A 24,601-nucleotide genomic window follows, 5' to 3' on the forward strand; every position below is an offset into this window, starting at 1 on the left:
CCGCCCAGATCTATAGTACTAGAGCCATGTAAATACAAAATAAAACTATGACTTTACAAGAGATATATTAAAGACAATCCTAAGCTCTCTGATGCATCTTTACCTGACACATTATGTTGGCTTCACAACCACAAACTGCTGCTATTGCCGCTCTATGCCTGTATTTCGCGGTAGCGTATTCGCATAGTGTTGCAAGTAGCTTCTCCAACCCACCTTCATCCTCCCGCCCATCGTTCAGATACTGGCTCCCCGATGCCTCTGTCGATGGGAAAATCGTCAAGGAGGACATTGGGAGTGTAGCTCAAATTGGCGGTGGTGGCGTTGAATTTGTCCCATTCTACGAGTACGGAGGCATTTTCAACCAACCGGCACCGGGAATCAGTTGGTCCAAGTATGCATTCGGCACCAAGTATTACAACGAGTTGTTACGATTAGCGCTGGAAGCGCACCATGAGTACGGGCTTTTGATGGACTTTGCCCTAGGACCGAATCAGGGTCAAGGTGTTCCTTCATCACCGGACGCGGAGGGTTTGCAATGGGATCTGGTGAGGCTCATGTAGCTTTATATTTGCTTTGTGATGACATAAAACTGAATTTCTCAAGTATCCATTCTTCACAAATCTGGCCAATGGCTCCATGAATAACACCATACCCGGTTGGGGGATGGGGGAGTTGGTTGCGCTGGTCTCTACTTCTGCCATATCTAGTACCAATGTCTCCATACCCGCCAGTGGTATGGACCTGACGGGGCCCGATTATACGTCCTACACCAAACTATCAATCGATCAAAGCAGTCTGCAAGACCTCACTTCAAAGGTGTCTACCACTGGAAAGCTTTCCCCAGAAGTGTCTTTGCCGTCTTCGCCTCGGACTTGGATTTTTGCTTTTTATCAGCGTCGGACCTCGTACCTCAATGTAAGGTTCCCACACAAGGCTACATCTTCTATCTTCGACAATGGATCATACACCGTGGATCATTTCAGTGCCAAAGGTGCTCAACACACTATATCATTCTGGGAGAAGTACATCATGGATGATACCACCGCAGATTTGCTGAAGAAATCTGGACAATATGGTACGCACTAGCCTTAATCATTTTACAGATCCCGTTCAATTAGCTATTAGGAATACCTGAGCTGACTCTTTGAGTATCAAGCATGGGAGGATAGCTTCGAGCTCATCTCTAATACTAATTGGACGCCGGATCTCCCTAAGAAATTCAAGAAACAACACGGCTACGACATTCGCCCTTATCTTCCCCTAATCATGTGGCAGAACAATAATCTTGCTATACAGTCCAATGCACCCGGTCGACTAAGGGTCGTAATGAACACAAATGATGAAGGCGCGGGTTACGTCAATGATTACCGAGCCACTTTGCAATCAGGGTATGAAGAGTACCTCCAGACACTTACTAATTGGGTCCACAAGCGACTTGGGCTAGGTTTGAGGACCCAAGTGTCTTACAATATACCTCTGGAAATGGCCGCCAGCGTTCCACTGGTCGACGTTCCCGAGTGCGAGAGCCTCGGATTCATGAATCTCGACGCATATCGGCAATACACTGGTGCAGCTGCTCTAGCAGGGAGGCAAATCGTCTCAAACGAGCTTGGTGCGGTGTTTGGTAGCGCCTACAGCCAGACGATACCTTCGTTGCTTGATTTGGCCAACACCGCCTTCTCTGGGGGGGTAAATAAATTCGTCCTTCACGGGCTTAGCTACGGTGGCAACTACAGCGCAACAACATGGCCGGGTCACACGCCTTTCAACTATGTCTTCTCCGACCTATCTTCTAAGAAGCAACCGTCCTGGTCGGTCGGAATGCGTGAAGCAATGGATTACCTATCGCGAACTCAGTACATTCAGCAATCTGGTGTGGCCCGTGTGGATGTCGCCATCTATCACCATGAATCGGCAACCAACATTACGTTCCCGAGATTATACCAACCAAAAGATCTGGAAAATGCTGGTAAGCTCACTTCTGGGGAGGAGAATAACAGCCGAGTCTTCAAGCTGATCTTTTGACGTCAAAATGTAGGCTACTCGTATCGTTACATTGCACCCGCCAACCTAGAATTGCCCAGTGCACAGGTCAAGAACAATGCCTTAGGCCCTAATGGACCAGCTTTCAAAGCCCTCGTACTCAAGAATGGAAGCCAAGTGACCAAAGAGTCCATCGCACGCCTGGGTACACTTGCACAACAAGGTTTGCCAATAGTGATTGAGGGCGAGCCTGACTTCTACCCCTCTGGAAACGGCTCAGACAAGCATGAGACTCTTACCTCGTTCAAGGCTCTAAGGAACGTCCGGAATGTATGCAGTGTAAAGAACAACGAAGTGGCTCAGGCACTTTCGCGTGTCGGTATCGAGCCTTTCGCAAGGCTGAAATCCGGAACGACCTGGATTGTCAATCATCGACACGACTCAGAGCTTCTGATTGATTACGCATTTGTACATAATCCTTCTAACAAGGCCTCTAAAGGACAATTGACAGTCTCCCATACTGGATTTCCCTATTTCTTAGATCCTTGGACTGGACATGTCGAACCTCTTTTGGTCTACGAACGGAATGCAAAAAAAGGGACGATTACCTTCTCTGCCCGTCTCGGAGCCAAGCAAGCGAAGACGTTTGGATTCAGTTCCTTGCCGCTTGAAGGCGTTTCGACTCCGGCAAGACACCTCACCAAAATTCCAAATTTCGTGGCTGCAGTCACATACAACCAGAGCAACAAGACTGTCACTCTGAAGCTCACAAACGGTGCCCAGAACGAGAAACGCGACGAGCCACTTCTTGTCGGTCTTGACAATGGCACAAGTCAAACATTGAAGTCTTCTACCCTTAATGTGGCTACTCCCACAAGCTTACTTGAATGGGACCTCACTGTCGAACACTGGGAAGCGCCGGAGAATATATATGACGCAGCCACAATAGGCCGCAAACGCAACACCACCCATCGCACTACATCGCCGCTCAAGTCCTGGACCGAACTTGATACAACAATCCACAACGCTTCCGGCATCGGCTATTACTCGTCATCTTTCACCTGGCCACCCGCCGGCGGCAGGTCAGCGCATGGTGCCTACCTCAGGTTTGGGACCGTCCTTCACGCAGTATCGCTGTCAGTAAATGGTCAGAAAACAGTAGCTGTCGATCCTTTCGACCCTATCATCGATATCGGACCTTATTTGCGTCGTGGTAGGAACACTATAATCGCTACTGTTCCGTCCACCATGTGGAACTACCTCTCCAGCATCATCGACGACATCAAAACGGCAAATGCGTCGCCCTTGACTGCTCCCAGCTTTCCTAATGCCAACATCCCGCGCCCAGGGGTATCGCTCAATGGTATATTAGGGCAAGTCACCATAGAGCCTTTCGTAGAGATTCAGATCAAGTTGGATTAGATGCCAACGCCATAGAGAACGCGGGTTTTGCATGGAGATATGCCAGGCAATCTGGTGCGCGGAGTTTCGGATTAAGTTAGAGTAGATTATAGCCCACTAGTAAACACACTGCTTCCTAGAATTATGCTAGTGAATCTCAAAGAATTCCAAGGAGGATAAGATATCAATTTTCAGAGGGCGGGCTCGTCGAGTGCAGTTACAAACGCCATGCGGGTTCTTACGATCGATCCGAGACATCTTGAGAGAATTGCTTGAACCATCTACCTACAATCTATGATGAAGCTTCTGCCCGCTAGCTCATGATATCTCGAGATTCCTAAATTCCACCTTGACCGCGTGTCCCTGGTCAACTGCGAAAGCACCAATGACGGGTCCCACAAAATCGGGATCAGTCATTTCTAGCGTGTCGATTACTGCAAGAGTTGTCTTGCTGCCTTCACCTGCACTGTAGGAGAGTCGAAATTCCTTCTCAGTGTGATCGATTGTCAGGTGGTACTCGGTAACCTTCTCGACGGACTGGGTGTTTGACTTGGACAGTTTCTGATATCCGTTGACGAGCTCGAAGCCGATGCGGGACTCTGAGGTATCGAGGAAGATTCGTAGATACCGGTGCTCATCTTTGTACACTACGAGTCCGGCTGTGACTCTACTTCCCTCGGGAGGAGAAACAATCGTCACTGAGCTGGTACCGTCGAGATACCTCATACGTTTCCCAATGAAAGAAGGAGACTCGTTAGGATGCGACAAGTCGCTCGACACAGAAGTGATAGTCACTGCCCTGTCCGTCCCCAAAGAACTGTAATTAGACAACTCAGGGTTGCGAATATGCAAGAAATCCACGCCAGGTCTGGCCGAGAGTCTTGGTTTCCCATCCCCTTGCGCGGCGACGACGCCCTTGGGATCCATTTTTACGGTGTCGAAGGCAGGCCACTCGCCCTCTTCCCACTCTCCACTCGTCAGAAACGTCTCCCTCCCCATGATGTATCGTCCCCCTTTTTCCATCCGCACGCCGAGGCAGACGCCCCAGCTGTTTCCCTCCGGATCCGTAAACGCCTCGCAGTGACCGACGTACTGTATGTATTCTCGAGTTCCGGCCGCCGTCAATATTGGATTACTGGGACATGGCTCGTATGGGCCCCAGATATCCTTCGATCTCGCCGTGGTTATCATGTGGCCTTCGTGTGTGCCGCCTTCGGCGATCAAGACATAGTACCACCCGTCTCTCTTGTAGATATGCGGACCTTCCGGGAACTTGCCCCCCGTGCCACCCCAAATGTTTTTCTCCTCCGAGAGACGCTTCCCAGTCGTGAGGTCGATTTCGAATAAGTTTATTTCTGTAACCCGAGGTCTCACAGTATGCGAGCCTTGGAGGTACACTTTCCCATCATCGTCGAAGAAGAGGCTGGGGTCGATGCCGTCGTGGTCGAAGTAGACGGGGTCGCTCCATTCGCCTGCCCATATGTCTTTTGTGGAGATGACGAAATTCTCAGCGCGGCCTGGGATGTCGGGTTTGTGTATGATGTTCGTGCAGACAATATAGAAAGTTTCGTTGTGGTAACGAATCGTCGGTGCAAATAAACCACCAGTTGCCAATAGGTCTGGGTTAATCTTTGTGCTGGAGTGCTCGAGACTCATTTGCGATTGCCTGTGGAGAGCATTTCCTTTCCAAGCATGTCAGAGATGTCTTGTCTAGGCTGAATGGGGGAATTCACCAATGTGTTCCCAATGGACTAGATCTTTAGATGTATAGATCGGGAGACCAGGGAATAGGTGGAAGGTCGAATTGACGAGGAAATAATCGCTCTCGACCCTGACGAGCGAAGGGTCTGGCGCGAAGCCTGGGATTATTGGATTGATTGGGATGGTAGGCATTGTTTGCTTCTTTGAATTACTATGGAATCATACATTGCGAGAGCTATAGACACTTCGCGAAGGGGCATTTTATGACGATGACCTCAACCGCGGGACTCCAGAAGCTTCAACTTGAGCCACCGGGTGGCGCCATTGGGTTCGGTGCATGATACCCCGCTATATCCGTAAAGGAAGAGACGATCCCTCAAATCGGGAGGGAATAACTGTCCAGGTCACCAGCAAGTTAGACATCTCCACACTAATCCGTAGGTCATCGTCGGGTTCGATTGAACAACCCGGAGTTACAACAAGTTGATTGGATACAGCAGCTACCCCACTACGGACTACGGTTGTTATCCGTACACGTCTATCGTATTGCAATACGGCAAACGCTAGCGGAAGGACGGGCAGCTACCCCAGGAATTGGAACCACATTCTTCCATATCCTTCTGCTTAAAGTTCAAAAGGTTCCTGTGCAATTCAGAAGCATAATGTCCTCGAAATTCTCATTGAGTTTCTGGTGGCCACAATGTTCGTAAGCCTCCACAATGTTCATCAAAGCAGCTTATCCGGGTAAGCTGCCTCTACCGATCAGGCACATACTGACCCATCTCGCGTCTCAATATTCATACATACATGCGGAAGACAATCTTATCTGAAATCGCATAGCAACATTTCACGTGATGTGGGGCCTCCATCCGTCTCACTGTATGTATGTGCATAACTTTGACGTACCAATGCCTCTGCCAGAGGGATACGGCTGGTGATTTTATGCTCGATTGTAAGATGTCTACCTCATCAAGTTCCCCACAACTCGATATCGCCATTGTCGGCGGAGGCATCGCTGGATGTGTTTTGTCCATAGCCCTCAGCGAGTACAAGATCAAACATACCTTATATGAATCGGCCTCACGATTCGGCGAGATCGGAGCAGGCGTGGGCTTCGAAAACAACTTCGTCCGAGTCATGGAACTGATCTCTCCGTCCATCAAGGAAGCGTTTCTGCGTTGCATCGAACCAGTCAGCGACGTGAACCCGACTTGGATATCGGTAGCAGTTGGCGATACCAAAAGAGCAGACGAGAACGGTGTAATCCTGGACACTAGTGGCGGGGAATCCAAAGTAGGCGACATCTTCTTTACATATCCTAGTCGGCCTGGACCCAGGGGAGGCATACATCGAGCTCATTTTCTCGACGAACTCGTCAAGTTGATACCAGATGATGTCCCTTCGTTCGGCAAGAGATTGGTCAACATCACGAGTGCAGAGGACGGTTCCGATCGCCCTGTGTTGCAATTTGCTGATGGATCGACGGCTATACACTCTGCAGTCATTGGTTGCGATGGGATCAAGTCGCGAACGAGAGAGATATTACTTGGTATTGAGGAAGCTGCCCGGCCAGTGTTTTCCGGCAAGTACGCCTACAGAGGCTTGATACCTATGGGACGGGCAATCGAGATAATGGGCGAAGAGAAAGCAAGAAAAGCTACTATGTATCTGGGCTATCATCGCCATGTTCTCACTTTTCCGATTGCGAAAGGGTCCATTCTGAATGGTAGGTTACCACTATCAAAAGAGAGGTGAAAGATGGACTGACCAATAGATATAGTCGTTGCATTCAGCTCCAAGCAAAATTGGACAGACGAAGAATGGGTGGTCCCTACATCCCGAGAAGCTATGGTCGCTGACTATGAGACTTGGATCCCTGAAATCAAAGGCGTCCTGGCAGAGTTGCAAAGACAAGACATTTGGGCACTTTTTCAACATCTCCCAGCGAGCACATATTTCGGAAAGCAACCTCGAATATGCCTTGTCGGAGACGCGGCACACGCTTCCACTCCATTCAATGGCGCGGGTGCTGGTATGTGTGTTGAGGACTGTTATATTCTGTCTTCACTGCTATCTGAAGTGCAACATGAACCAGACCTGTGCAAGGTGTTCAGTTCCTACGATGAGGTGAGACGGTCCAGGTCGCAAAGATTGGTTCAGAAGAGCATAGAAGCTGGGATGCTCTATGAATTCGAAGGTCCTCAGGGTGATGATATCGACGCACTTATATCAAACATGACCACGAGAATGAATTGGATCTGGGATTTTGATTTGAGACTCGACCTAGAACGAGCTCAGGAATTGGTGCGAGGGAGCATCTGAATTTATCGGTCGTTCCGGCATAGAAGAGCCTCTAATTTCAGATGAATAAGATCATGTCTAATCCAACCTGCCCATCCTTTATTGAGCCAATGCTATGGTAATGAAATTAGAGACACGATGAATCAATAACACAAGTGCGGCCGCGCCACGATGGTCTCCTGAACCATGTTCTAAGCCCGTAATTTTCCATACCTCGTCCATCTCTCATTTTCACTTCTATCAAGATTATTCTAACACTTTGTAGCCAAGCATTGGCATTGAGGCACCGGAATTGCTTTAGCATCTTGACGATTCAACGTAAACTTTACATTATGTCTAAAATCTTGATAGAAGTGAAAATGAGAGATGGACGAGGTATGGAAAATTACGGGCTTAGAACATGGTTCAGGAGACCATCGTGGCGCGGCCGCACTTGTGTTATTGATTCATCGTGTCTCTAATTTCATTACCATAGCATTGGCTCAATTCTCAAGCCAAGAGGTAACAAGTCCGAATTATATTTTTCCGTGTGCGGGATGTCGTTTGGACATCCTTGCCTCAAGCTCGTTCCCCTGCATACAATCAATGAATTGGGTGCTATTGGTGCAGATCCCACCGGGTATGTTCATGAGTATGACTTCATCCATTGTAACTTCCCCTCTCGAGTACGAAAGTCACTAGACTGATGCTGGAGTAATTCATTGCCGAGCACCATGAAGTACTGTTAATACCGGGTCAATGGACTCGGAATAGTATACATAGTGGTCCGATGTCAGTAGTATTTTATTGCACATAAGGCATGCAAGGTACGATGCCTCTGTCTTCTGAGAGGGATTTGGTTCACCATGTTGTTCAAAAGTGCCTCCTTGGTGGTGCAGGCTCTGCTCTGCGTACCTACTCTTGCTCTTCTTGAGGAACCATTTGTGACTTTTGGTTCCCAACCGGGAGCAATTGCAATTCACAATGCTCCCATTCTGTATTCACTAGACGACTATGCTGGCGTGCGGATTGCAGCAGAAAGTCTCGTAAATGACCTGCTTCAAATTACAGGCGCAAAGCCGTCTCTAATAGCTGTCAAAGATGGCACTAGTCCGGCTGGCAATTCCACAGATACTGCTATTATTGTTGGTTCGGTCAATTCGACACTGATCCAGCACTTGGGAGGCAACACTACCAATTCCACATCGAATTTCGCACACCTACAGGGAAAATGGGAGTCTTTCAGCACGAAGATTCTTAATAGTCCCCTTCCCGGAATTCAAAATGCCCTGGTTATCGCAGGAAGCGATAAGAGAGGCACTGTCTTTGGTATCCATACTCTCGCAGAACAGTGCGGGCAGTCACCGTGAGTACGATCTCTATCATTATCCTATACTTACCCGCAACATCTCTTCCAAGCAGAAGCTTGGGTTAAATTGCTAGTGAAATATATTCTTAGAGCAATATGCAGATTTCACTGGTTCGCGGACGTCCCCGCGAAGAAGCATTCCGAGATCTATGCACTTGACATCGCGACGACGCACGGCGAACCGTCTGTGAAATACCGCGGACTCTTCATCAACGATGAAGAGCCAGCTACGACACTCTGGTGGGCGCGCCGACACAATGCATCACACTACCCATTAGATACGGAGTATTATCGACATGTTTTCGACATGATGCTGCGACTGAAGGCGAACTACATTTGGCCGGCAATGTGGCGGTCATACACACCACCGCCAGGCCAGATATTCTTCACTGATGATCCCGGAAATATTCAACTCGCCAATGACTATGGCATCGTGGTCTCCACGAGTCATCACGAGCCGATGCAAAGAGCGACGAACGAGTGGAACGCGACAGAGACGGGGCCTTGGGACTGGCGCAACAACAAAGCCAACGTGACTAAATTCATGGAAGAAGGCGTGCGGCGAGCTGGAAATAATGAGAGTTATTTCACAATGGGAATGAGAGGTCCCAACGACGGACCAATCGTTGGTGACGATGCTCTCGACATCCTCAATGACGTCTTCGAGACCGAACGCAGCATCTTCAAGGAGGTTTATGGTTCAGAGACCGCCGTAAACCAGGTATGGACTCTCTACAAAGAGGTCCAGACGTACTACGCAGCCGGTCTGGTGCCTCCAGACGACGTGACTCTCATGTTCTCTGACGACAACGCCGGAAACATGCAACGCCTTCCGACCGGCAACGAGACCTCACGATCTGGTGGACTTGGTGCTTACTTCCACTTTGAGTACGTTGGCTCGCCCACTTCTTACAAATGGCAGAATCACAACAACTTGGCGAAAGTCTACAAGGAACTGTCGCAGGCGAAGATGCGGGGTGCGGATCGCATTTGGATCATGAATGTGGGCGACATCAAACCAATGGAACTTCCGTTTTCCTTTTCGATGGATCTTGCCTGGAACGCTTCGAGCGTGGACTTCGATACCATCCCATTGTATCTCGATAAATGGGTAGGTCGAGAGTTTGGCGCAGAGTACAGTGAAGTGTTGACACCACTCTTACTGGAATGGATGCATCTGATAGGTGCACGAAGATACGAAGCTGTCTCGCCAGCCACGTTCTCGAGACTCTACTATGGAGAAGCCGATAGAGTATTGACGAGATGGGAAGTTCTCCACGAGGGTGTGAGCGCATTGCAAGAAAAGATACCCGAGGAGCTCAAGCCAGCATACTACCAGCTGATCTACTATCCCATCGTTTCAGGGGCAACATACTACTACGTACAACTTGGGGTCGGAAGAAACAGACAGTATGCCCTGGAGAAGCGGAACTCAGCAAACGGCATCGCAGATCAGGTTCGAGCAGCCTTCGAATCGGACTACGATTTAACTGAAGGGTTTGACAACCTCCTAGGCGGCAAGTGGCGCGGCATCATGTCGCAATCTAAATATGACGACCTCGACGGCACCGAGCCGTACGGAACCTTCAGAGACTGGGCCCAAACATCTCGAGATATGCTTGCAAACCTCTCGTACGTCCAGCTGCGACAAGACATGCAATACACCCTTGGAAACATGGGCATATACGCCGAGCAATCAGTCAACGCAGCGATACAAGGTCGATGGACCGAGTCCATCGATGCATCGCTTCCCAGCAAGCAATATGGAAACCCAGAAAGAGAGTGGACACCAACACTGCCAGTTATGGATCCGTACGGACCACCTTCAAGGAAGGTCGAATTGTTCATGAGAGGCGATTACCGCGTTCCTATCAACTGGACGCTCGGAGAGATACCCTTCAACTGGATCCGCATCACTCCAAGGTCTGGCGTGCTCAACCACCAGCAGTACGACCAAACCCTCAACATCTCAATCGACTGGAACCAGGTTCCCAACGGCTACAACTCGACCGTCGCGATACCAATCACAGCATCGCCATCTCACTACCCCTACCTCGACCACATCTACATCCCCATCCAAAACCAACGCGTTCCCGCAGGCTTCACCGGTTTCCCAGAGACAGAAGGCTCCATGATCTCCATTGAAGCGCCGCACTATCAAGGCACACAGCCCGCCGCAGGATCCGATTCGAACTCCACAGCCCAGACCGTGAACTTCGTCAAGATACCTCATCTCGGAAGTCGAACGGAGTCCGGATCTCTGGCCTTACGTCCCTTCGATCTAGCCCGCACTACAGACTCCACCACGGCTGCTGCAACATACAACATCTACCTCTTCAACGCGTCGACTGCCTTGAACGCAACGGTGTACATCAACTCCTGCCTCGATACGGACCCGAACCTCCCGCTCAAGTTCTCGCTCACTCTCGATGACCAGCCCGCGAACTTTACGCGCGTCCTGGGGTCGCCGAAGAATGCAGGCGACCTGCCGCCCGAATGGATGGGCAGCGTGATGGACAATGTGTGGACGAGGAAGGTGGCTTTAGGCGCGGCGGCGGAGGGTGCACATAAGCTTGTTTGGAGGACGAATAATCCGGAAGTGTACTTGGAGAAGATAGTACTTTGGACACGAGGGCGAGAGGGGGCGAGACTGACGTATCTTGGTCCCCCGGAGACGAGATTGGTGCAAGGTCGAGGCGAGGAATCGTGATCGTGATTATGCTTATTGTATTGGTATTCTATGAGTGAGTCTTACTCTCGAAGCTACACTGCTACGACGCAGTCTGGCAGATTTCGTAAATAATCCAGTAATCCTCCTAGCTCGTCTAGAATCCTACAATACGTGTGCTGGGTATCACCACCCGTGTGCAACAATGCTGCCCTCGAATATTGAAATACAAACGCCACAAGCGTGAATCATCGTGAGCGGAGAGCAGACAGTCGCACTTTTTCAGTAGGCTTCATGAAAGTGTAAAATCCTCCCAAGGTATCACCCTTCGCTTAATACTCAAAGTCGTCATCAACACTCGGGCCCTTAGTCTTGCCGACACTCTCCTGGTTCCGATACATATCCGCAATCATCCTCGACGTGCTCGCCTGGTCCGGCTTCTTATCATCTCTCTCCTTTATGAATCGTGGGAATCTTAGACTGACACCCTTGCCCCCGCTACCAACCTCATCCGCCGCGGCTTTGTATCTCGGGCTGAGAGTCAAGTCCGCCGTCTTGACTTCCCACACGTACTTGGGCTCGAACCAGACGTCTGGCTGGTCTTTGTTGCCTGAGGAATGCGTGTAGAATGGCTTGGGGCGATCGATCGTGATCTTGGAGAGCTCTGTATGTAAAGTGTCGAGAATGGCTTCGCTGAACCCGGTGCCAATATTGCAGACCGTCTCGTAGTTCTGCGTGTTCGGGTTGTAGCAGGCGAGGAGGAAGGCGCCGTACCAATTTGTACGTTTGCCCCTGCCGTGATATGCGCCTAGCACTACGAGATCGAGGGAATCACCTACGCCGGACAGGTAATCCTTCTTGACTTTCAGCCAGTTTTGCGAGCGTTTGCTGGGTTCGTAGGAGCTTTCGGGACCGTCAAGCATCTTGACCATGAGACCTTCGCATGAGGCCTTCACGGAGTCTTCAAGCAAGACCTGGATTTCGTCTAGCTCGTTTGTGTCTTTGAACTTGGCGAAGGCGAATTCGCCTTCTATAGGCACGAATGCCTTGTGGAGGAGTTCACGTCGCTCACGGAATGTCTTGTTGACAAGTGCCTTGGGATTGTTAGCAGGAGAATAATGTGGTTGGTAATATGTACTGACCTCGCCGTTAAGATAGAGCATGTCGAACGCGAACACACAAACCTTGACCTTGACGTCTTCGACCTTGACATCCTTCCGTTTCCTGGTCATCAGCTGCTGGAATGGCAAGACTTTCTTCTCTTCCATGTCCCAGGCAACTGTTTCGCAATCGAGCACAAAGCTTGTGGTACCATCTTGCACCCACGTCGCAAGCTTGGCCAATATGTCGGGATACTTCTTCGAAAGATCTTCCGAATTTCGGGAGAAGATGTTCGAAACACCCTTTTCACTCTTGCCGGCTGTTGGCGCTGCGGTAGCGAGCTCTACGTCGGCGCCGTGTGCAACGAAATGAATCTGAGCACGCTCGCCATCGTACTTGTACTCGCAAGTGAATTCCTTCTCTTCGAAGCGGTCCAGAACCTCGGTGATGGATTTTGTTGGTTTGGCAAGCATAGGCTTGAGGGGGACACCGGGTTGCAAGCGGCAGTTATCCTTTAAGTTGAAAATACCGTGTTCGAGCATTGCTGGAATAATGACCTCGTAACTTGGAAGTTCGCTAGAGAATGTTAGATGCATCATTCAAGAGGAAGGCCATTGGTGCTTACCTGTAGACCGATTTCAGTGTTGATTCAGCCTTCGCCAAGTCTGCAGTCGAAGGAGTCTTGTTGCCTTTTTGCGAGACCTCATGGGTTATCATGGCATGTGCCAAAGCGACCACAACAGTTTTCTCAGCCAAACCAAGCCGCAACTTGCCTTCCAACGTTCGAACAATGAATTTTGCTTCGCTAGGACCACCCTTATCCTTCTCGATGTCAACGGACTTTCCTGCACTGTGTGCATCTGCAGCAGAGAGAAGCTTCTTGATGCCATCGACCTTGCGGCCCTGTGCACCTTGACCTTCAGTAGTCGTGGCGATAGCCATTAAGCTCTTGTGCACGCCTGGCACGGTCAAAGCCTTTGGCTTGAACATGGTTGGCTGTCGTGATCGACTTTTAGCTGCAACAAGACCGAGATCACCGATGTGCTTCTGGTCGTCCTTGATATGACTTAATGTGCGACCTGTACTTTCGGAAATCGCTTTCATGATCAGAGATTCACCAATTCCAAGTTCGATTCCAGAGTAGTCGGCGGCGAGCTTGTTGATCATTAGGAGAATTGTGGGAAGTAGATCATTAGGCGATAGACGAAGGACTTGTCGAAGGAATAGAGAGCAATGCGCCGAAATCTCTAATCTCGCCCGCGTCATCTCGATCTTGGAGAAAGTTGTACAGAGTGCGGCATAGGGCACTGGCTCACCAGGCTTCCAATCGGGATATGGGTCCTTCGTGTTGGACGTCAGTGTAGTTTGGACCTTCTTTCGCGCCTTTTGCTTGGCTGCTGGTGGTTCTTCGTCGGATTCGACTTCTTCATCATCCTCTTCCTCCACATCGGACTTCTCAGCTGCAGGTGATGACACTGACTTCTCCTCCGGCTTCTTCGACGCTGCTGCTTTGGCAGGGGGGCTTTTCACCACCTCATCTGCTGAGCCATCTTCGGATGCATCCTCCTTCTTCAGCTCCACCTTTTTAGCCTTGGGAGATGCCGCCTTCCCCTTCGCTTTACTTTCACCCTTCTGCTTCACAGGCGTCCTCCTCCGCTGTCTCTTCGACGGCGGCTCATCCTCCGAATCCGTCTCCTCCTTAACCTGTCTCTTCTTCCCCGCCGTACTCGAAGCATCACTATCCACATCCATCTTATCACCATTCTGCGCATCCTCCACCTTCGCACTGGCACCAGCCACCGTATCTTCCTCTTCCGCCTTCACGGCCGGCTCGCCAGACGATGCGGGTTCGTCTGCTGCATCTTCGACCTTCTCCTCCTCCTTCTTCGGCTTTGTCGAGAACGCTAGCTTCGATTGTTGTGGCTTCGACGCCGTGCCATTGGGCTTGCCGAAGAACTTGCTGTGCAGCGGGATGTCAGCGCGAGGAACGTGTGATGTGGGGTGCGGTGTGCGTCGAACCCCAGTGTAAGTTGCGAGGATCTCACATACCCAAGAGTGGCCTGCTTAGGCGGCATTGCTGCGGAGTGATACTTGCGACCGTCGAGTGTCAATTGATTGAGGCGGAGAGTGGTAGTGGTTGTGATGCGGCGTAGATCTGTGGGGTTGAGTGACGGGGGAGAAGATGAACGAAGAGATGGGACGCAAGAAGGGGTCGCAATTCGAGTATATATCACAGACGGAGTGTAGGCAGAAGCTCCTTGGAGGCGTCGTAGCATGCTCGAGCAACGAATATGTCAATCCATGGGAATCGGCAGGCAGCTGAGGCAACAGAGGTGCAATGGTTGACGAGTTGGGTAGTTAGACGAGAACGCGTTCGATCGCGCCCGCCCGGCCATTCAACGCGTCAGGCAGTCAGAACGCCGCACTGACCATGGTCGCTGCCAATTACAAGTACAAATGGGTACTAGCAAGGCAGCCGTCCAATCAGCGGGAACAGAGCCATCAGCCGTTGTCCTGACCTCATCAATCGTAGTTAACGGAAGGCTGCCATCATTCGATCATTCAGGCGAAAGTTCTCCCCAGAAGTAATCTCTAAACTACGCAAAAAGATAGAGATTCTGGCATAAGCTTCGGTTACACACTTCTAGTGCTTGCCCAAAACATCGATCTGGCAGGCTTCTTCTGGCATCGAGCTCCGTCGAGCTCTCCCCCATCCTCCCCGCCCGACTCTTCTCACGCAGAGGCACCACCACAACCATCCAACATGTCACAGGGAGCACCACAGGTAACCCTAACGCCGCAGTTCTGCTTCAACCAGACCGCACTGCGTGGTACGTCTTGCTCACATCTCTCTCGCCAATGGGACTAAAAAGTTCATATTAAAGCCCAGACTTCCTCCGCCTCTCCCGCAGCACGATAGACGACTCCATCACGCAGAACCTCAACGCACTTTTAACCCCCGGCGCAACGCCTTGGAACCCATCCTCGGTGTCCACACGACAGACGTCACATCCCGCGACATTGCGGACGATACCTGGAGAGTCATGCAATAAGTTCAAGGAACAGGTGTTGTTTCCGAATTGGAAGATCAGGTCAGATGTGCTCGACTACTGCTCGGGCGTCGCGACGTCCCCGGATCCAGACGACCCGGACTCGGTGCTGAGACTGGTGGAAGACCACAAGGCGAGAGAGCGCGTCGTTGACGAGCGGTTGGATCCTTACTCTGGACGATACTTCCCGCGAGAGGCGAGGACGGAGAGTTTGGCGATGCTGATGCGGAATGAGAGGGCCGTCGAGAAGATCATCCGGAGTAGGACCTGGAGTCTCATCGGCGAGCGGTGCGGGTTGAGCAGCGATTCGGCGGAGGGAGCATTTGATAAATGGACGAAGGAACAAGAGCGGCCGTGAAAAACGACGCGGGTGTTTTGATAGACGGCCACGACGATGTGATGATATGCATCTTTTGTCATAATGAATGCCGCATGAGCACGGAAAAGCTCTGCAATGTACAATATCGCAACTCTTGATCCATACTATAATGATACTGCAAACATACAGCAACATAACATAAGACCTTGCAATTGGACATGCCGCAGTTGGCCGCAGAGCCTTCATAAAAAAGCCTGTAGACAAACATCGCATTTCACCAAAACGCAAAACGCGACGTCTGAATGCCTCCGCACTCCAACAATTATCACAGCAAGAAGACACCATCTTCGATCACTCTCTTCAAAGATGCCACCTCCTGCACACTTTAAAAACTATAACAATAGTATGTCCCAAAACATCCCACAACTACGATCCATCTTTTCACGGACTGCGCGCAATTGTTTAGGAAAGACGTTTGGTGTTGATCTACGGGGCCGGGAACGGAAGACTATTCACGGAGAAATGAGAATAACCCTCAGCAAGCCGCTATGCGGAGCCACGATGAAGGTATGATATACCAACTAATGATGATGTAGATAGGGAAGGGACCATGGGCGCGACTGCCTTTTAACTTGAATGTTTGGGGTCTGTGCGAGTGATGACTAAGGTGGTGTGGGCTCGGAGTGGGTCTTAGCGAGGAGTTTTTTTTTCGCGGCAGAATGGCGGCGGCTGGGAAGGGCAACGGGTGGCTGGTGGTTTCACGGGCACGACTTGAAGAGGGAACAGACTCTCAGGAAGCCGGAAATAGTCCTGGGAAGGCTCGTGAGGTTATTTAACTGACTACAGAGACATTACAGAGGGCAGAATAACAAATTAGTAAAAGAAATTTGATTAAGTCTTCGCAATATTCTACTCCGTACTCCGTACTATATTGGAATATTAAAGAGCATAATATCATCTACTAGATACATAGGCGTTCAGATGTGATCGTAACAACAGTGGGTGACCAGGACTATGTCCGACTCCCCCTTAGACTGAGAGAGAGGCACAGAGGGTAGGCTTGCATTGGGAAAGCTCGTAAAATGGCACGGTGCAGTTTGCTGTCAAAGTTTGATGTCGTAGCACAGACATCACAGAATTTTGCAAAGAAAAGTGGGAGAGAAAGATTTGGGCTTCATGGTTTGGATTCATGTGAGTATCTAGCTACATTACTGCCCAAAAAACCTGTCAACCTCGCAAGTGGGTCCAATTAAGGGTGACCACTTTCAAAGTCCAAGACAGATGAATTGTCTAGTAGAGGCGCTTGGGAGGGCTCATGGTAGCCTTGATGGTAAGGCTACCAACGTTCTGCCAGCCCTTCTTCAAGAGGGAGACGAGGTAGTTGATGGCCAACATGATGTTAGAGATCAACTCGTCCTCGGTCATACCGACGTTGCCGACGGCGACACCCATGCAGAGAACCTTCTTGAGCTGGAACTTGATGGTGGACTGTGCGTTACTTCGTTAGCAGTGATCCCCAGGAAGAATATTCGATTTGGGGATCTAAAACTTACCTTGACCTCAGTGAGCTTGTTGGCAAGGTCCTCAGCGTGAGAGACGGGAGAAGGGAACTTTCCGGCCTTGGAGAGACCAGGACCGAGGAGACGGGGAATCTGCTTGATCAAGGCATCGGAGGCGACGAAAGCATCGTACTTCCTGGCGAGCTTCTTGATGAGCTTCTTGTTCTTGTTCAACTTCTTCAAGTCGCTGCATGATACGTCAGCATTGGAACCAGTCGTGAGATTCTTTCAGGGTTACGCACTCAGAGCTCATGGCGTCAACGCCGTGGTGCTTGGCACGATCGATATCGTGCTGGTCACCGAGAACGCAGATGCTCATGCCTAAAATTCCAGTCAGCCCATATCCCTCTTCAAATAACCCATCGCCGGTGAAAATGTTCGCGCGATGTGATCCATTGTCGGGTATCACTTACGAGGACGGGGGACGGTGGGAAGCTTGACGGTTCCGGAGAAACGCTTGTCACGCTGGGGGTCGTAGTTCTTGAGGCCGATCTGGAGCTCGACGGTCTCGAGGAAGTTCCTCTTCTTGGTCTCATTGCTGTACTCGAGGAGTTCTAGATATTGTCAGTACGAAATTCATCTACAATTTCGACAAGGTCAGTGCCTGGGGTAAGCACCGCAAACCTTGTCAGTATTGATACATACCCTTAACGTTCTGACGAACGCCTGCGACAGAGATTTTCGACATGGCTGCTGTGTCTCCCAAAGTATTACTTGTTCTTTGGTGGCTCTGGCTGTAGCGTTGTTGTTGGAGTTCTGAAAGTCCGCTATGTGGTGGGGATTTTGTAGGGCTAAATAGTAAGCGAAGAAATTTGACGCTAACCGCTTATAGCCTACCACCAACTTACGATCAGAGTCACAACTCTCAATATCCCCGAACCATGGAAAGTATGTATTATGACTGTACCGGATCTCCAATGGGGATCCGAAATGGGGATATCTTACTCGAATTCGATACAGTCACAGTCATGGGAGCCCAGAAGTAGATGAGTGAACCATAGATTTCAAGTTCGCTAGAGAAATTTAGAGTCATAGCTGCTATGATCATGCTTCCACCCCCGCTGCCCCAATGGAATGTAGCTTTTGTACAATTAACCTTTTGATAAGGAACACCTCCAGTGTCGGCACCCGATATTCATGCTTTATGTGAACCACGCCCAGAACCGTAAACTCCTGTCCATATGCTTCCAATGATGCACAATCGCCGACGCCCACTTAGAGAAGAGCAGCCCATGATTGCATCAAAGAACTGACGTTGATAACATACGCCGGACCGTGCAAACCTGCCTATTGTGATACGAAAATCGAAGCAAAGCAAAGGGGTATGTAACCGCACCAAATGTGCTGCGCCAGGGAAAATTAATATCGTACACTGAATATAGAGAAATTTTGGAAGATGGTCAACCAGAGAAGACCTGTCCGCAAAATGAACAAGGGTTCAAATGTTGACCCAAAGCTCATGTCTGATCCGGGATCAGTGAAGTTGTAACTGGTTGCTCTGAGGCTCGACCACGTTGTCCGAGAGGTTGATGAGGAGCTGAGCGAGGCATCGCTTTGTGGCGGCATCATCGCGAAGAACGGAGGAGAAAGTGGCGTCTCGGAGAGGTTCTGGAAGACACTGGCGGAGTGCTTCGCGGGCGCGAGCGTTGTCACTGAGTCTACTGATGGTTAGAGGAATGCATGAATCATTCTTAGTCGAGCAAACTCACCGAAGGAAGCAGCGAACAACGTGCTTAAGCAAACGAACAGTCTGCTGCTCAACAAGCTGGTTGACCATATTGCTGAGCACCGTTCCGACAGCATAGAAGCGCTCATAAGTCTGGCAAATGTACGCGAGGCCAATGTCGTCTAGCAAGATCTTCTGAACAATGAAGATAGCTACGGTCTTGCTGAGCTCAGAACCAGTCTCCATAATACGCAGGCACAACGGGATGATCTCTGTGGTCAGAAGAAAGTTGATGACTTCGGATGAATCATTCTTCACAAGGGCACCAATAACTCCGAGTGAAGTGAGACGGAGATATTCGAATGGGCGCGACTTCGAAGTTGTGTTGAGGAACGGATATAGGAACAGTGGAATGTGGGCTAAACAGTCAGTCACGTATTGGGAGGGAGTGCGGAAAACGGGCACAAAGTAACGAGCTACCTACCACTGAGAAAGAGACCTCGAGTTTCCGTGTGGGAGGCAACACATTGAAGTAAAGCGAGAGCATTGCAGACGCGGTTCGATGCGGCGGCTGTCAACTGCGAAGGGTTGAGGAGCGGGTAGACAGAGATGATCTCCTGGAGAAGCGAAGCCATAACACCTGTAGCAAGTTAGTGAGGATCTCATGCGTAGGCTCAAGTAAACAAACCGAAAGAATGCCAGAGAATCAGCGCAAGCTCCGGAACCTGCTCGCGCTTCTTGCTTAGTTCCAGCAGCGCCGTCTCGCGTGTATTCGTCTTCATAAGCTGAGCAATCCATTCGAGCACACGGCGGCTGTCCTCCGAGATCCCAGGCTCCGTTGTGAGCTGGCCGATATCGTTGGCTGGGCCGCGCGGGATCGAGCTCGATCCTGGAATATTGATTCCGTTGTTGCCCGCGATGCGGTTATAGTGTTGTTGCTGGGCGACCGCAGCGGCGGCGGCAGCAGCCTGTGCCTGGGCGTGGACTTGGGCTTGTTGTTGCGCATGCTGTGCAGCGTGGTGCTGCTGGTGACCCTGCGGCCACTCGGTGTGGAACTGCTGTTGATGGAGGTAAGGTTGCATCATGGAACTGGGCTCTCATTAGCAAGACGCATTCAACAGGGTGGCGGCAATAATACCTTGCTGAGATGGCGGGGTTGACAATGGAGAAAGAGAAGGGGAGAAGGAGGAGGGCGACTCGTGGTGGGGGAATATATAGCCGTTGCGCTGGCCTTCACTTCAGTTATGTACTGTGTAGTGAAGTCGAAACAGTAGATCGCCGAGTTGAGCCCCACGCGTCCGTGCGTCTGCCAAGACACTTTGCCTATTGTATAAGTGCAGCGGGAGCCTACTCTACTCACTCAGGTACACAACATCAAACGAACAAGGACCTAGGTACTAATAGGTATTAATAGAACGGCCTTTTCACTTTGGCAAACGTAACATTCACGCAATCATCACTTGAAATGAAATTTTCTTTCCGGAATTTTAAAATTTGTTTATCGTAAGTGAAGGTAGTTCAGAATTGTATCTTTCCGCTTGAAGATGAGAGCAAGGAAACCCCACGATGCAATTATCCGCACGAGCTACTGTCCTGCGGGGAGGCCTCCACGAACGAACTATCCTGTGTACTACATGTAAAAGAACCGAGAACGCCACGCTCTACAATCGCAAATCCGCAAGGATCCTCTGTGCCATGTTCTTGTACTGCCAAGTTCCTCCATCCACCTTCTTGAATTGAATACCATGCAGTTGCAAAAGAGGCACTTTTACAATCAGGATTTCAAAAACTAGTACCATGCTTGTCCCAAGATCTGTCTGTACTTGGGTCGAAGTTTCTCCGGCTGCAACTTGCCTTGCGGTGCGCGGCCGTCTTTCGTCTCTACTTTCGCTCTCATCAGAATCGTCAGTGTTTGTGTAGCTACGATCAGCAGGAGAAGGGCGTTGCTTTCCAGACTTTGGTGTCTGAGGCGTGCGATGCTGTTCCCTAAAGTCGTCTCTGTCGCGATTGAAGCCTCCAAAACTGATACGCCGTTTGTGGCTGCTATGCGGCGGTTGGGAAGATGATGGCGAATCGATGCCTGCATCAGAACCGATACTTGGCGCATGTCGACATTTAAATCCACCCTTGATCTCGGTGAAAGTGACACCAAATTGGTCCAGAACGCGTATGATATCGGATTGAATGAATGAGAGAGGCTTGTTGCTTGTAGTCGAAACACTGAACAGCCCTTTAAGGAAGACTGGTTTGACTTGGTCAGGGCTACGGCTCGCCTCCGCATGACTTTCAGCAAGCTCCGCATCGGTTTCTTCTGGAACATTTGACTCTTTAGCCTGCTCTCTTCGCGCTCTTCGTGCCTGTATGCTTTCCCTTCTGGCATGTCCTAGGGATTTTGCGCGAGACGCAGGAACCCGCCGTGGGCTCGCTTGCAAATCTTCGGAAGGACCGTCAGGGATGGCTTTTTCTGTGCTTAACGCAGATCTGTCTGATCCGCTTGTTGGTGGAGGGTGTCCAGGATCTTCAGACGACCTTCCACGCCGACTGAGACGCCGTCGAAGGTCGGCGCTGTTGACGCTAGTCGAACGGCCGAGTGCCTTCAACTTTCGAGTAGCACTGTTCTCAGCAGGGGGAGGGGACAGCAATTCGGGTTGGTGAGATTCGCTCGGTTGCAAGTGGGAGGATGACTGGGTGCCCTTCTCACGCGTTCTTCTGACACTGAAACTCTTGCGTGGCACATTCGTTGATTCAGTCGGGCCAGAAACATTGAGCGACGGCGTTGGGGGAGCCTCGCGATGTTCACGTTCTGGGTTCCGGTGCTTTCTCGTGCTGAATCGTCGAAGGAGACCAGCAGCAGCACTTTCCTTCTTGGGCACAGGCTGCTCAGTGGGTGGAGTTATTATCGATGGTGACGCGGCTCCTGGGGCGACGTTCAAGTTGAGTCTTTGCAATCCTTCCGTTACCTCGTCTTCGCCATGGGTCCTCGCCCTTGGCCGAGATCGTCCGCCAGTTGGCTTCTCTCCGGCCATCTCGTAGGTTGACGTATTGGTGTAAGCAGCTTCTGGAGCCGGCAGATCGGGCATTTTGAGCGGTTTCTCGCCAGGGCTTTGGGGCATTGCGGTAGCGCCTGGATTAGCCTCTAGCAGCTCTCTGTCCCTCTTCTCGCGCACTAGGAAGTATACAGATATGAGAGGGCTGAACGCGTTAAGCGGATCAAGCCCTCGTTGGATGTCCTCGGATGAGCTTGCCGATAACTGTTCCCTGCTGGATATTGAGTTCCGTCGTTTGTAAAAATCGAACATCCCCCTCTTCTTCTCTGCTTCGGGCGTCTGCACTGTCGTTCTTCTGGCAGCAATACGTACAGCGCGCTGATATTCGTCGGATTGGAGGACATTCGTAAGTTGAGTGGTGATATATTCCGAGGTACCGAAGTCAAAGCCTGTCATCTTATCGATGATTTCTTGATCGAGCGGTAACTGTAGAGGTTCACGGTGGGGTAGGTAGTTCTCCGGTGGACTATTAAATCCTTTGATTAACCAAGGGTGATTCATGATCTCGCCCAGGGTAATACGTTGAGAGGGGTCGGTCTGCAACATGCGATGGATCAAGCCACGGCATTCTATACGCGAATTAGTGAAAAGAGCAGAGAAACAAGAGCCTCGTTGAGTAACATACCTGCAGACAGCCAAGGAGGGTAATCTACATGACCCTTCTTAATTTTCGCATGCAGTTGGGGCATGCTCTGGTCGTCGAATGGCACTTTTCCGCAAACGAGTACGTATAGAACGATGCCAAAACTCCATACATCAACCTCTGGACCAGTATATTGTTTTGCTTGGAGCAACTCAGGCGCGGCGAAATACAGACTGCCGCAGAAGGTTTTCAATTGATTTCGGGGGGAGAACAGGTTGCTCAGGCCAAAATCAATGATCTTGATATCTCCAGTTTTGCTGATTAAAATGTTCTCGATCTTTAGATCACGATGGACGATACTGTTGCGGTGACAGTAGTCAAGAGCGCTAGCTATTTGGCGTGCAAACTTGCGTGCTTGCTTCTCCTTGAGCCGGCCATGAGAGATGATGTAGTCGAGCATCTGTCCGCCATTGACGTACTCGCAAAGCATGTACCAGTGGTAGTTGGTCCTGACCACGTCTCGCATGCCACAAATGTACGGATGATTCAGGAGGCAGACGATAGCAGCCTCTCTTGCGGTTCGTATCTCTTTGGAGTGATCAGCTCGTTCCCGATCAGCTTGGCTGTGGTGCTGGTCGGTAGAATGGCGGGGAACAATTTTGACGGCAACCTACAGGGGAACAGTTAGCATCATAGTACAATAAGGAATGGGCGGCAGCAGTCGCCGTGTCGGGTTCTCTAGAATAGAGGATGCTTGAGGGGAGAGCAAGATATTCGTACCTGTTCTCCCGTTGCAACATTCTTCGCCAGCTTCACCTTTCCCATGCTTCCGGCGCCAATCGTTTTTCCGAGCGACCATTGTCCTGTGGAGGGGGCGGTGATGGTTGTTCTTCGTTTGGTGGTGGCACCGGCAGCCATGCCTGGCCTCGCGTTATCGTTAGCTACGCCGTTGATGGGCATGGCTGATGCTGTTGACGCGTCGGAAGCATAACGGGTGTGGCCCCTCTTGGTGGATGATTCGGTGCGCGAGGGAGGGGGTGCTGTTCTGTCCCTCGAAGAGCTGCGTCGGTTGGAAGGGGAGCTGGCGACGTTAGATTGCTCAAAGTCGCGGCGAGCTACGCCGGCGAGGTTTGCAGGCGGCTGTTGGCGGCCGTGGGAGGAGGACGAGTGGTGTGCACTGGGGCGGGTAGTAGTCGATTGGGAGCGATGCGGACGATCAGAAGAAGGCGGTGGAGGTTGATGCGGTTGCTGTTGCTGTTGTGACGGCTGTTGCTGCTGCAGTTGTTGTTGCTTGCGCACGACGGCTGCCGGCGATTGGGGGGCAGTGGTGGACATTATGGGGTGGGGCCGCCGTCAAAGCGCAGTTTGCAGCGGCAAGCTCTGCTGTCGCGACAATGGCTATGGTGGAGCGCGGCCACGGCGTGCGAGGTGGATGTAGGATGAAGATATATCGGGACAAAGTGATGAACGATGATGTGGTTGCTGCTGACGCGGGAAGAGAGCCAGGCCTAAGCTAAAGGGGGGCGGTCGCAATCGTCGTGAACCCGAACTTGGCAGACTGGCGAGGTTGGGGAAGTGAGTTGGGGTGTACGATGAAATGATCAACGATGAATGACGGTGGCCCTGGACATCCAAGGCCAGTGAGTAGTAGGGTGACTACTCCGTACTTTGGAGTAATATTTTTCAATCAGTAAGCAATTATCTGTTCACACGAGGGGCAGGCAGTAACGAAATGTGACTCGAGAACAGAATCGTCAGATATTTTGGTGATGGAGTGGCAAGGTAAGTAAGGCAACGCAAGGCAGGGCAGGACAGGGCAGAGCAGGGTATGGGATGGGATGGGATGGGATGGGCAAGGGCAGGAACCAGGCGAG

General features: G+C 50.8%; 9 protein-coding genes across 9 annotated transcripts; 4 read left to right on the forward strand and 5 right to left on the reverse strand.

The window, feature by feature from the left end:
* Window positions 1-113: 113 nt before the first annotated feature.
* Window positions 114-3,434, forward strand: BU24DRAFT_439235 (uncharacterized protein; the record flags this gene model as incomplete). Its single annotated transcript, XM_033530292.1, has 5 exons — window positions 114-160; window positions 200-545; window positions 604-1,075; window positions 1,157-1,969; window positions 2,039-3,434. The coding sequence occupies 5 exons, from the start codon at window positions 114-116 to the stop codon at window positions 3,403-3,405; spliced, it is 3,045 nt and encodes a 1,014-aa protein (XP_033387133.1). The 3' UTR covers window positions 3,406-3,434.
* Window positions 3,435-3,614: 180 nt separating this feature from the next.
* On the reverse strand, window positions 3,615-5,513 carry BU24DRAFT_488863 (glycoside hydrolase family 43 protein). The gene is made up of 2 exons (XM_033533579.1): window positions 5,118-5,513; window positions 3,615-5,066 (listed from the first exon to the last, which is right to left on the reverse strand). Exons 1-2 carry the CDS (start codon window positions 5,275-5,277, stop codon window positions 3,703-3,705), a joined length of 1,524 nt encoding a protein of 507 aa, XP_033387134.1. The 5' UTR covers window positions 5,278-5,513; the 3' UTR covers window positions 3,615-3,702.
* A 223-nt stretch (window positions 5,514-5,736) lies between these two features.
* On the forward strand, window positions 5,737-7,457 carry BU24DRAFT_418350 (salicylate 1-hydroxylase-like protein). The gene is made up of 2 exons (XM_033526956.1): window positions 5,737-6,811; window positions 6,866-7,457. The coding sequence occupies exons 1-2, from the start codon at window positions 6,043-6,045 to the stop codon at window positions 7,405-7,407; spliced, it is 1,311 nt and encodes a 436-aa protein (XP_033387135.1). The 5' UTR covers window positions 5,737-6,042; the 3' UTR covers window positions 7,408-7,457.
* A 774-nt stretch (window positions 7,458-8,231) lies between these two features.
* BU24DRAFT_475836 (glycoside hydrolase family 115 protein) lies at window positions 8,232-11,653 on the forward strand (the record flags this gene model as incomplete). Its single annotated transcript, XM_033532912.1, has 2 exons — window positions 8,232-8,731; window positions 8,837-11,653. 2 exons carry the CDS (start codon window positions 8,232-8,234, stop codon window positions 11,442-11,444), a joined length of 3,108 nt encoding a protein of 1,035 aa, XP_033387136.1. The 3' UTR covers window positions 11,445-11,653.
* Window positions 11,654-11,734: 81 nt separating this feature from the next.
* Window positions 11,735-14,578, reverse strand: BU24DRAFT_430892 (ATP-dependent DNA ligase; the record flags this gene model as incomplete). The annotated part of the gene is made up of 4 exons (XM_033529839.1): window positions 11,735-12,496; window positions 12,545-13,079; window positions 13,129-14,463; window positions 14,553-14,578. 4 exons carry the CDS (start codon window positions 14,576-14,578, stop codon window positions 11,735-11,737), a joined length of 2,658 nt encoding a protein of 885 aa, XP_033387137.1.
* Window positions 14,579-15,003: 425 nt separating this feature from the next.
* On the forward strand, window positions 15,004-15,911 carry BU24DRAFT_488867 (uncharacterized protein; the record flags this gene model as incomplete). The annotated part of the gene is made up of 2 exons (XM_033533580.1): window positions 15,004-15,334; window positions 15,394-15,911. Exons 1-2 carry the CDS (start codon window positions 15,268-15,270, stop codon window positions 15,909-15,911), a joined length of 585 nt encoding a protein of 194 aa, XP_033387138.1. The 5' UTR covers window positions 15,004-15,267.
* Window positions 15,912-16,838: 927 nt separating this feature from the next.
* Window positions 16,839-18,148, reverse strand: BU24DRAFT_418353 (60s ribosomal protein-like protein L10A). The gene is made up of 5 exons (XM_033526957.1): window positions 18,077-18,148; window positions 17,845-17,985; window positions 17,674-17,752; window positions 17,426-17,618; window positions 16,839-17,360 (listed from the first exon to the last, which is right to left on the reverse strand). The coding sequence occupies exons 1-5, from the start codon at window positions 18,117-18,119 to the stop codon at window positions 17,163-17,165; spliced, it is 654 nt and encodes a 217-aa protein (XP_033387139.1). The 5' UTR covers window positions 18,120-18,148; the 3' UTR covers window positions 16,839-17,162.
* A 270-nt stretch (window positions 18,149-18,418) lies between these two features.
* Window positions 18,419-20,340, reverse strand: BU24DRAFT_418356 (cell differentiation protein rcd1). Its single transcript, XM_033526958.1, has 5 exons — window positions 20,236-20,340; window positions 19,786-20,186; window positions 19,582-19,737; window positions 19,141-19,516; window positions 18,419-19,089 (listed from the first exon to the last, which is right to left on the reverse strand). The coding sequence occupies exons 2-5, from the start codon at window positions 20,180-20,182 to the stop codon at window positions 18,906-18,908; spliced, it is 1,113 nt and encodes a 370-aa protein (XP_033387140.1). The 5' UTR covers window positions 20,183-20,186; window positions 20,236-20,340; the 3' UTR covers window positions 18,419-18,905.
* Window positions 20,341-20,576: 236 nt separating this feature from the next.
* BU24DRAFT_364076 (protein kinase kin1) lies at window positions 20,577-24,560 on the reverse strand. Its single transcript, XM_033524230.1, has 3 exons — window positions 23,508-24,560; window positions 22,770-23,397; window positions 20,577-22,713 (listed from the first exon to the last, which is right to left on the reverse strand). The coding sequence occupies exons 1-3, from the start codon at window positions 24,060-24,062 to the stop codon at window positions 20,759-20,761; spliced, it is 3,138 nt and encodes a 1,045-aa protein (XP_033387141.1). The 5' UTR covers window positions 24,063-24,560; the 3' UTR covers window positions 20,577-20,758.
* Window positions 24,561-24,601: the final 41 nt, after the last annotated feature.

The sequence above is a fragment of the Aaosphaeria arxii genome (genome assembly GCF_010015735.1).
Source record: "Aaosphaeria arxii CBS 175.79 unplaced genomic scaffold BU24scaffold_2, whole genome shotgun sequence".
Classification (NCBI taxonomy): Eukaryota; Fungi; Ascomycota; class Dothideomycetes; order Pleosporales; genus Aaosphaeria; species Aaosphaeria arxii.

Excerpts from the sequence above, each read along its gene's own strand:
- BU24DRAFT_418350 (XM_033526956.1), top strand. The coding sequence starts at position 6,043 with ATGTCTACCTCATCAAGTTCCCCACAACTCGATATCGCCATTGTCGGC. Across the intron at positions 6,812-6,865 it reads GAAAGGGTCCATTCTGAATG|TCGTTGCATTCAGCTCCAAG; the intron begins GTAGGTTACCAC and ends CAATAGATATAG.
- BU24DRAFT_418353 (XM_033526957.1), bottom strand. The coding sequence starts at position 18,119 with ATGTCGAAAATCTCTGTCGCAGGCGTTCGTCAGAACGTTAAGG. Across the intron at positions 17,986-18,076 it reads CGTTCGTCAGAACGTTAAGG|AACTCCTCGAGTACAGCAAT; the intron begins GTATGTATCAAT and ends GACAATATCTAG. Across the intron at positions 17,619-17,673 it reads GTTGACGCCATGAGCTCTGA|CGACTTGAAGAAGTTGAACA; the intron begins GTGCGTAACCCT and ends CGTATCATGCAG.
- BU24DRAFT_418356 (XM_033526958.1), bottom strand. The coding sequence starts at position 20,182 with ATGATGCAACCTTACCTCCATCAACAGCAGTTCCACACCGAGTGGCCG. Across the intron at positions 19,738-19,785 it reads GATTCTCTGGCATTCTTTCG|GTGTTATGGCTTCGCTTCTC; the intron begins GTTTGTTTACTT and ends AACTTGCTACAG. Across the intron at positions 19,090-19,140 it reads GTTGTTCGCTGCTTCCTTCG|ACTCAGTGACAACGCTCGCG; the intron begins GTGAGTTTGCTC and ends AACCATCAGTAG.
- BU24DRAFT_488863 (XM_033533579.1), bottom strand. The coding sequence starts at position 5,277 with ATGCCTACCATCCCAATCAATCCAATAATCCCAGGCTTCGCGCCAGAC. Across the intron at positions 5,067-5,117 it reads AGTCCATTGGGAACACATTG|GAAATGCTCTCCACAGGCAA; the intron begins GTGAATTCCCCC and ends ATGCTTGGAAAG.
- BU24DRAFT_364076 (XM_033524230.1), bottom strand. The coding sequence starts at position 24,062 with ATGTCCACCACTGCCCCCCAATCGCCGGCAGCCGTCGTGCGCAAGCAA. Across the intron at positions 23,398-23,507 it reads ATGTTGCAACGGGAGAACAG|GTTGCCGTCAAAATTGTTCC; the intron begins GTACGAATATCT and ends GTTCCCCTGTAG. Across the intron at positions 22,714-22,769 it reads CCCTCCTTGGCTGTCTGCAG|AATGCCGTGGCTTGATCCAT; the intron begins GTATGTTACTCA and ends ATTCGCGTATAG.